Below are 10,022 nucleotides of genomic sequence, written 5' to 3'. Positions count from 1 at the left end.
AATCTAGGCCTGCTGCCTTGCTGTAGGCCTTTGCCACCTTGTCATATACCTGGACTTTAAAAAAGCCTTTTGTCTGGTGTCCCATGACCTCCTCGTAAAAAATTGGACAACTGTGGCCTCAGCTACACCACAGTCCAATGACTGGGAAATTGGGTCCAAGGTCAGACCCAGAGAGTAGTGGTCATTGGCAGTGAGTCATTATGACGCTCCGTGACCAGTGGCATACCCCAAGGCTCTGTCCTTGGACCAGTTCTCTTCAACATCTTTATCAACAATGTGGACATTGGTTTCAGAAGCACACTGGCTAAGTTCAGCGATGACACTAAACTTTGGGGCATAGCGTCCACACCTGAGGACAAGCTAGTGATCCAGGCTGACTTGGATAAGCTTAGTAAGTGGGTGGACACAAACCTGATGACGTTCAATACAGATAAATGCAAGGTACTCCACCTCGGGGAAAAAAACTCACAGTATACTTATAGGCTTGGCAGTGCGAGGCTTGCTAGCACCACTGCTGAAAGAGACTTAGGGGTCACGACTGACCACAAGATGAACATGAGCCTCCAATGTGATGTTGTAGCTGGTAAAGCAAACAAAACCCTGGCTTGCATCTATAGATGCTTCTCAAGTTAATCTCAGGATGTCATCCTCCTGCTGTACTCGGCCTTGGTGAGGCCACAGCTGAAGTACTGCATCCAATTCTGGGCTCCACAATTCAAGAAGGATTTCAAAAAGCTTGAGAGAGTCCAGGGGAGAACCACGCACATGATCAGAGGATAAGAGAATAGGCCTTACAAAGAAAGGCTGAGAGCCATCAGACTCTTCAGTCTGGAAAACCACAGGCTCAGCGGGGACCTGGTGGCTGCCTATAAGTACACAAGGGGTGTTCCTCAGGATCTGGGAGAATGTCTGTTCACCAGAGCGCCTCAAGGAAAAATAAGGATGAACGGTCATAAATTCCTACAAGACTGTTTTAGGCTGGACATAAGAAAAACATTCTTTATTGTCCAAGCCCCCAAGACCTGGAATAGACTCCCTCCAGATGTGGTGCAGGCACCTACTCTGGACTCATTCAAGAAACGCTTGGATGTTTATCTTGCTGGGGTCCTTTGACCCTAGCTGACTTCCTGCCCGTGGGGCAGGGGACTGGACTTGATGATCTTTGAGGTCCCTTCCAGCCCTAACATCTATGAAATCTATGAATTGGGCCAAAACTCTGTTGAATCGAATCAGGAACCAAAGCTTCACACAGCCCTACTGAACATCATCTTGTTGGCTCTAGCCTAGCTTTCCAACCTATCAAGTTCCTTTTAAATTGCACTTCTATGTTTCAGTGCTTGGACTCCTTCCCAATTTTGTGTTGTCTGCAAATGTTCTCAGGAAGATCTCTATTGTAGCATCCAAACCATTAATAGACACATTAAAGAGCAACACACCCAGAAAAGATCCTCGCAAGTGACTCCTGCTGTTCTGATATGGAACCCTTTATAACTGCCCTTTGCTTTTAGCTATTGAGACAGTTGTCTTTCTACCTTGAAGTAGTTTTATTTATCCTACACTTCTCCAGTTTATGAGATGGTCATGTGTCAAAATCCTTAATGAAGTCCAGATTTACTATATCCACTACATTCCCTCTATCCATCCAGCTCATTTTGTTGAAGAAAGAGATCAAATATTGTTTGACATGATTTGTACAGTAAACTCTCTGGTAACCAGCACCTTACAAGCCGGCATGCTCTGTTAACTCTGTAAGGAAAAATGAAACTGGTAGTACTCACTGTGGCACTTCTGGTTTCTCCGTGCCCCCACGGCCTGGGTTAAAGCAGCCTGCACTGCTGAGCCCCCACGGCCTGGGGGCATAACAGGCTGCGCTGAGCTGTGCGGGGCTTGCCTCCCTGTCCTGTGGGACCGGCAGGGCCTGCGGGAGGGTTGGTGATGCTGCGGAAGGGGCAGTGATGCCATGGGAGGGGCAGAGGGATGCCCCAGACGCGGCTGGAGAAGCAGCAGCCAGGGCCGCTCAATTAACTGGCATATTTTGTTATCCGGCATCCCCCATTCCCAGGGGACGCTAGATAACAGAGCTTTTACTGTAGTTAGCAAATGCATGCTGGCTGTTTGTGATCACAGCCTTTCCTCCTCCAAGGCTAGGGACAGACATTCAAAAAGCCGGAACCTGAATTGATTCAACATTTGCAGGTTAGTCTAGCCTGCCTAGGTTGAGCCAGTTTGTAACAGGACAAACGTTCTCTCTGGACTGAAGCGATGCAGGCACATGCCTACAGTTTTTTAGGCCAGGAGCTGGGGGGACACTAGAGTGCGCCCTTGACTGCAGGGAAGTGTGCTTGGGAGAAGTAGCCAGTCTGGACTGAACTGGCAAGAGAGAGGTTTAATTCCCTCCTCCCTGTCCCTCTGGCAGGGACCTGAGTCGGGTCTGCTGGACATTCCCCCTCTCACTGCTGCAGCAGCGGGGCACCATGGCTCCTGAGGCAGAGGGGGGCAGGGAGTGGGGTTAGTCTCCCCTCTACCCCCACTGGCAGCCAAGTTTGCCTGCCACTGCCACCGCACTCACTCCCTGCAGCAGAATAAGCCCCCTGCTGCCCCTTCTGCTGGAGGAAGGGGAAATAACCCTCGTCCCTGTCCCTGTCCCCGCCCCAGGGGCCCTGTGCTGCCTTGGTGATGTGCCCACTGCACATACACAGATCTCCCTAAATAGTATAAGATTTTTGGATCTCAATTCAAACAATTCCAGACTGTTTCAGAAACAGGTCTGATCCACTGAATCCACGTCTCAAGTATTTCCAATACCTGGCTTAGGGTTTTATTGTGGTCACCCGGACAGAATTCTGTTATCCTTTGTGAGCCAAAATGGCCCTTCTCCAGCTGCCAAAGTGGCCTTTCTGGCACTCAGGGGTGGGTCCAGAGAGGGAGAAGTGGGATGGTCACACTTCCTTTTTGGATCATAGTGATCCATTTTGGGTCACAGGAGCAGCAGGGAGATATGTCACTTTGCAGAAGATTAATGGAAAGACCATTTCACTATGTTAGTGTTTAAATATCTGCTGTTGCCTGAACACGCAAGACTCTTATTTGGGTTGGAGCTGTTTACAATACATCATTTCTATGTAACTTGTTGAGTCACAGAGCTTACTGCTTTCTTGAACTTAATCCAAATACGGAACTTGCATTTGCAAACACAGAAGAACTCAGGATGTGACTACCATTTCCTATTACAATCATTTGACCCAGCCTGGCTCTCATTTTTCTATGCTCAAAGGAAATCTGAAAGTTTGAGTGAAATTTCTGTCACCAAAACTCAAAATGGTCTCACTGACGAGCTGGATTCCTGTCTACATAACTATTCTTCTTCACTTACGTAAGTGACTAAGTGTGTTTCATTTCCTATTAGTTAATTGGACTTTATATTTAAGATCAAGGGAGAAGTCATGCTGCTTATTTCTTGACTGTGCTAATGCTGTTTATTTCTCAGTCATGTTATGTGCATTCTGTTTTAAAGTTGATCTCTGTGCTAAATGGAGAAGGAATATTTATCCAGGGAGTACTGTTATTTTGCTGAGACTTCCACCTAGCAGTGAGTAGCCTGAATACAGCACTACACAGTTCTAAAGACACAATTTAGTTACATGCGTGCCTCTGCTAGTGAGGTAGCTGAGGGCTTCAGAGCATCCCCTATTTGGGATTTGGTTTACAGTGTAATTAAAAAGTAATAGCCTGTATAAATTCTTTTGAAACCTCTTTCTTCCCTCCCCATGCATCTTGTGCAGAGGATTCAAGTGCACCCTCTGACCAACTCCAGGCAACGTGTACTCATGTTTCACTATGAGCATATGCCATCCAAGAATCTCATAGGGCTTTACGCATATTCACTCTCACAACACCATTGTTGTTAGGCAGTTCAGAATGATCCACCCCCATTTTACACAGGGGGAAGTGAGGAGCATTGTGTGTAATTCTCAGGAGGACTGATTCAAGCAAGATGCTGGAAGGGGCAACGGAGGGTCTGCAGCTGATGAAATCACAAAACCAGTATACCGATTGCCCTTGTTTCAGCAGATGTTGGGGACTGACGGAGGCATCCACTGTTGTAGAGAGCTGCATTTCTTGCAAGTTAACAAGCTTACATGTGCTCCCACTTGAATAGGGATATTCATAGCAAATCCAATAGTCTTGTTAGTTCCTGAAATACTGTGAAAACAGGGAGACAAGGTTCTTTGGGTAAATGTCATACCACATTTTCTTAGACCACCTAAATAGTTGGAAAAATTGTTCTTTGCAAGCTTTCAGGTACAAACACCCTTCTTCAGGCAGAGGGAGAGTCTACAGTTGTAGTGTGCTCTCCTGGATAGGATAGAAGCCAGCATGCAGGAATTCAGGTCAGGCATTTTCATTTTCACTGACCTGCAGTCCTGCATACTGGCTTCTATCCTATCCAGGAGGGCACAATTCAGCTGAGCCATGAGTTTTCAAAGAAGATGGCCAATAGGTCTGCAATCACATCAGCCAACTCCCTCAGCACCCTCCGGTGCATCCCATCTGGCCCCATGAACTTGTACACATCCAGTTTTTCTAAGTTGTCCCTAACCTGTTCTTTCACCTCTGAGGGCTGATCACTTCCTCTCTAAACTGTGCTGCCCAGTGCAGTAGTCTGGAACCTGCCCTTGCCTGTGAAGACTGAGGCAAAAAGAGTCATTATGCACTTCAGCCTTTTCTGCATCCTCTATCACAAGGTTGCCTCCCCCATTCAGTAAGGGACCCACACGTTTCCTGATTATCCCCTTAATATCAACATAATTTTAGAAATCCTTCTTGTTACCCACATACCTGCAACTCCAATAGTGCTTTGGCCTTCCTGACTTCACCCCTGCATGCCTGAGCATCGCTCTTATATTCTTCACTAGCTATTTCTTTAAGTTTTCACTTCTTATAAGCTGCTTTTGTGATTTAATTTACTGAAGAGTTCCCTGCTAAGCCAAGCTGGTTTTCTGCCATACCTGCTAGTTCTCCTGTACATCAGGATGGTTTGTTTCTGCACTTTCAGTAAGGCTTCCTTAAAGTACAGCCAGCTTTCCTGGACTCCTCTCCCCCTCAATCTGGCTTCCCAGGGGATCCTGCCCAAGAGTTCCCTGAGTGAGTCAAAGTCTGTTTTTCTGAAGTCCAGGGTCCTTACTCTGCAGCTCTCTATCCTTCCTTTCCTCAGGGTCCTGAACTCAATGATCTCATGCTCACTGCTGCTTAAGCTGCCATCCACTACTACATTCCCCACCAATACATCCCTGTTTGCGAGCATCAGGTCAAGAAGAACATGGCACCTACTTTGCCACTCCAGCACTCGCACTTGGAAGTTGCCTCCAATACTCTCCCAAAATTTCCTAGATTGCCTGTGCACTGTTGTATTGCCCTCCCAGCAGTTGTCAGGATGACTGAAGTCTCCCATGAGAACCAGGGCTTGTGACTGGGAAACTTCTAGCCGTTTGAAGACAGCCTCATCCACCACTTGCTCCTGGTCTGGTGGTTTATAGCAGACCCCCATCACAACATCACCCTTGTCGCTCTCCCCTCAAACCTTAAACCAGAGACTCTCAACAGGCCTATTGCCAGTTCCATACTGGAGGATTCATATGGCTCTTTTACATAAAGAGCAACTCCTCCTCCTCTTCTCTCCTGCCTGTCCTTCCTGAAGAGCTTGTACTCATGACAATGCTCCAGTCACGCAAGCTATCCCACCAAATCTCTGTTATTCCAATCACATCATAGTGCCATGACTGTGCAAGGGCTTCCAGTTCTTCCTGCTTGTTTCCCAGGCTCTGTGCATTTGTGTACAGGCACCTGAGGTAACTAGTGTATTGCCCTGATTTCTCAGAAAGTATGAGAGCCCCTCCCCTATTGCCCCCTCCCACTTGCTCTTCCTCCCGGTCTCCCGCTTCCCCACTTACCCCAGAGCTTTGGTCTCCATCCCCTAACAAACTTCATTTAGAGCCCTCCTCACTAGCTTAGCGAGTCTGTCTGAGAAGACACTCTTACTTTTCTTCATCAGATGGATCCCATTTCTTCCCAGCAATCCTTCTTCTTGGAACAACATCCCATGGTCGAAGAAGCCAAGTCCCTGCTGGCAACACCACCTGCAGGTGGAGGCGAAGATCTCTGCTTACTACCGGAAGTCACAAGGCTTCAGCTTCCACCCTCTTGGGAGTCCATGTGCTCTCTCTTCTTTAATGCTGCATCTGGCATTTCTTTCTCCACAGTCCTGAAGGTCTTCTCGAGGATCGAATTGATGAACGCCTCGTGGCAGAGGATGCTTTGGAGCTTTGCCGCCACCTCCTCCTGTAGTTCTCTTGCCTGTTCCCTGAGAGGCAAGACAACTACAGGAGGAGGTGGCAAGGCTCCGAAGGATCCTCTGCCACGAGGCGTTCATTGATTCGATGCTTGATAATTGGACACAGTTTATTTTTTCAGTTTTTCAAGACGGAGGTATGAGAAATAAACTACTGGTACATTCTCAAGGACCAGTGCTGTATCCAGGGACCTACTTCAATCACAGTGAGACTAAGCAATTTTCATGGGTTGGTCATAGCATAAAGAACAAATTTTGTGGATATTTCCTGGGTGTGTTCTGCCAGCCCCACCCTTTGGTGCTGATTGGTGGAGAGGCTGTGACATGGGAGGAGGAATGAGGGGGCACCTGCCATCTTGTCTACTGCCCTTCATACCTCCCCACCACTTTGTGCCTCCCCACCACTGTGTGCCTTCCCCCTCAGTGGGCTGTGAGGCTGGACCACAGCAGCAAGGACCACAGCATTATAATTCTGTCGAGTTTCTAAAGTTGATTTTATGGACTATCCTGGATTTCATGGTTTTCACAAAATCCAAGAAATTGCACATTGAGTAGACTTTTAGCTATTCACAGACTGCACCACACAGCCACTGAATTCCTCTGTATCTTGATATGCAGAATCAAGCTGTTTCTTATGGTAGCAGCTCAATATATGATGCACTTATCTATGATTCTGTTTTCTGTGTATTGCACTTTCATTTGTAAGTTCTAAATAGAGATTTGAATTGGGCTCAGTATAGAAATGGGGTTCAACCTTGAGACTGGATTTGAATTATGACTTCCCCTAAATTTGTAGGTGTGTCTAAACCCTCATCTGAGATGTTTATAAATGGTTTAATCTAGCTTGCATCTGTAATTTGTTAGCGAACAGATGAGTCATGCACGATTTCTGATTTGATCACCTTCATCCCATTCGTGTTTAACTTCAACACACATGCACATGCACACAGACTCATAAGCAGTTGGTATTTAAACAGTATCTAATAACTGTTATTAAATCGTAATCAAATCCATATTGAAGACTATGAATTGAAAACATTGCCCCAGTTCCTATGGGGTTTCAGAGGTCTCCCTCCCTCTTTAAAAAGAAACTAATAATTAAATCTCAATATATTAAACCAACTTACATTAAATATTCCATGTAAAATATTATTTCTGCCATAAAACACATAATCTGTCACTGGTTTAATTCCATTAGAAAGCACACATTAAAGTCTATGTATTATGGTGATTAGGATAATAAAAGTAATACAATATTACTTCTATTATATTTGAATTTAAAACATTCTTCATATGAGCAGAAAGAATAGTTAAGTGGGTGGATGGAAAGAAAGATTTTTATAATTTATAATGAAATGAAATTCACATGCAGAAGCAGGGAGATTTTGATTAGTTTTTAATTTGGCAACCAAACAGGAGCTTTCCACACCCCCATGCAGTTTTAAACATCCTTTTTCATTTTATCTTCTTTTACTCTGATGCTGCTAATTAGGGTTGTCCTTATATCCTACAGTGTACCAACCCATCCATAATGTAAACCCCTCAGCTTGATCTCAGTGGCCAGACATTGGGAGCTCTGTTGCACTTCAGAGCATGAAGTTAAGCCTGCTTATAGCCAACACCACCCTGAAGTGCATCTGTAACTCAGCCTGATGTTGCAAGCCACAACCACAGGAAATCAGCTTATCAGCAAACCAGTAATTTCCTGTTCCTGACTTTCAGTCCTTCTGTACCTCATGTTTCATCTCTACTACCAACAATTAATGCCAAGTACAGAAGGGGTTCACAGACTTATATCCAGAAGGGCTCTGCTCAAAAAACAAGAACCATGATATGGACAGAAGCTGTGCAGGTTGCTTACAGACATGGAAGAGTAATTTACATGACTCACACTAAATTAAGGTGACCTTGAAGATAGGGCCCAAGTATTAATATAGACTCACCCAGTCCTTATCATGCTATTTTTGGTGTTTTTTCTTAAAGCGTGAGACCTTGGAGTTATACGATTACTAGAGGAATATTATTATTTTTTAAAGTAAGCTTCCAGTCAAATTGGTGATAGAGAAAAGTTTGAAAATGCAAACCCTAAAGAGTCAAAATCAAGCAGGCAAATAAAAAAGAAGCTAAAATCTATTTGTCTTACAGTCCTATGAATTTCAAACCAGTCTCAAGCTTTTTGAAGCCTAACTGAACACATAATATTTAAGTGATTGAGTAATGGTCAAGTAAGCAAGGCCAGGAAGTAAAAGCTAGTGTTTTGCCATTCATCCTGCATGTCAGACATTTCTGATATGGTGCTGGAACTGCCAAAGTTCACACTGACTTTAATTGAAATATATGGTGCACAGCAGCAATAATGGGGCCACTTTTGTAAAGTTTGCTCTTAACAAAATTCCTCTATGGTGCTAGAATGCACCTTCTACAAATATTCATGTGAAAAGTGTCATTCACATAAAAACAGCTGAAGAGGAGCAAAACAAAATTCTGCAATGCCTGCTTTTTTGAAGGCTCCATCTCCTGGAGTAATGCGATGATGTGAAAAGTCAGCTTCAATTTAAAAACAAGTAGGTTTTTGAGTTTTTGCCTGTAAAGAAAAGGATCACTCAGCAAAATCCAAGTGGTCACAAAGCTTCCTATTGTGCACTGATGACCTCTACCTGGCTCAAAAAGTCTACAGGCCAATGAGAGGTAAAGTGCTGCTCATCCTGGTACTGGCTACTGGGGATGACCTAATCGGTGACCTAGTGATCGATGGGAAGCTGGGTGACAGCGACCACGAGCTAATCACATTCACCATCCGCCGTAAAGCTGGCAAGTCAGTCAGCACACAGAAGTCCTTGACTTCGGGAAAGCTAACTTTGACAAGCTCAAGAGGCTTGTCAGGAAGTGTGGTTGCTCCTCAAGGGAGCGATCCTCAGTGCACAAGCTAATTCTATTCCATCTCGGAGGAAAGGCAGCAAGAGGGCACAGCAGCCCCCCTGGCTCTCCAGGGATCTAGCAGACCTCCTGAGGCTAAAAAGAAAGGCCTACAAAGGATGGAGGATGGGATTCACCTCCAAGGAGGAATATTCTGCACTGGTCCAGTCCTGCAGGGAGCAAACCAGGAAAGCCAAGGCTGCAAGAGAACTCCAACTAGCTTCGAGTATCAAGGACAATAAAAAGTCCTTTTTCAGATATGTAGGGAGCCAAAGGAAAAGCAAGGGCAACATTGGACCCCTGCTGAACCAGATGGGACAACTGACAACTGATGCCCAGGAAAAAGCCAACCTATTAAATGGGTACTTTGCGTCAGTCTTTCATCAGTCCCATGGGACACCCATGCCCTCTGCGGGACAGGGAGGTCCAGGTGAGGGAGATTCCCCTGCCCTCCATCAATGCTGACCTCATGAAGGAACACCTTGAGAGGCTGGACACCTTCAAGTCAGGTGGCCCTGACAATCTACACCCCAGGGTACTCAAGGAGCAGGCAAGCATCATAGCCTAGCCTCTGGCACGGATCTTTGAGAACTGGTGCTCTGGTGTGGTGCCCGAAGACTGGAAGAAGGCCGATGTGGTGCCTATCTTCAAGAAAGGGAGGAAAGTGGATCGGACTAACTATAAGCCCATCAGCCTGACTTCTATCCTGGGGAAGATCTTAGAAAAGTTTATTAAAGAGGCTATCCTTAATGGACTG

At 45.5% G+C, this 10,022-nt stretch overlaps 1 protein-coding gene across 3 annotated transcripts in view; it reads left to right on the top strand.

Moving 5' to 3' along the window:
- The first annotated feature begins 2,024 nt into the window (after positions 1-2,024).
- Positions 2,025-10,022, top strand: part of CUNH10orf128 (chromosome unknown C10orf128 homolog) — a 39,040-nt gene continuing 31,042 nt past the window's right edge. For 2 of the 3 annotated variants that reach the window (XM_019502566.1, XM_019502564.1), the window contains exons 1-2: positions 2,025-2,196; positions 3,275-3,373. In XM_019502566.1, coding sequence (XP_019358111.1) covers positions 3,319-3,373 — 55 coding nt within the window. In that variant the 5' untranslated portion in view covers positions 2,025-2,196; positions 3,275-3,318. Of the gene's footprint in view, positions 2,197-2,961; positions 3,374-10,022 lie in introns of those variants that run through there. The other variant, XM_019502565.1, reaches the window with a different exon arrangement.

This window comes from Gavialis gangeticus, unplaced genomic scaffold (genome assembly GCF_001723915.1).
Source record: "Gavialis gangeticus isolate Ggan-Ray unplaced genomic scaffold, GavGan_comp1, whole genome shotgun sequence".
Taxonomy (NCBI): domain Eukaryota; kingdom Metazoa; phylum Chordata; order Crocodylia; family Gavialidae; genus Gavialis; species Gavialis gangeticus.
The sequence above is the reverse complement of the archived record's forward strand: the minus strand, read 5'-3'. Positions and strand labels throughout refer to the sequence as shown.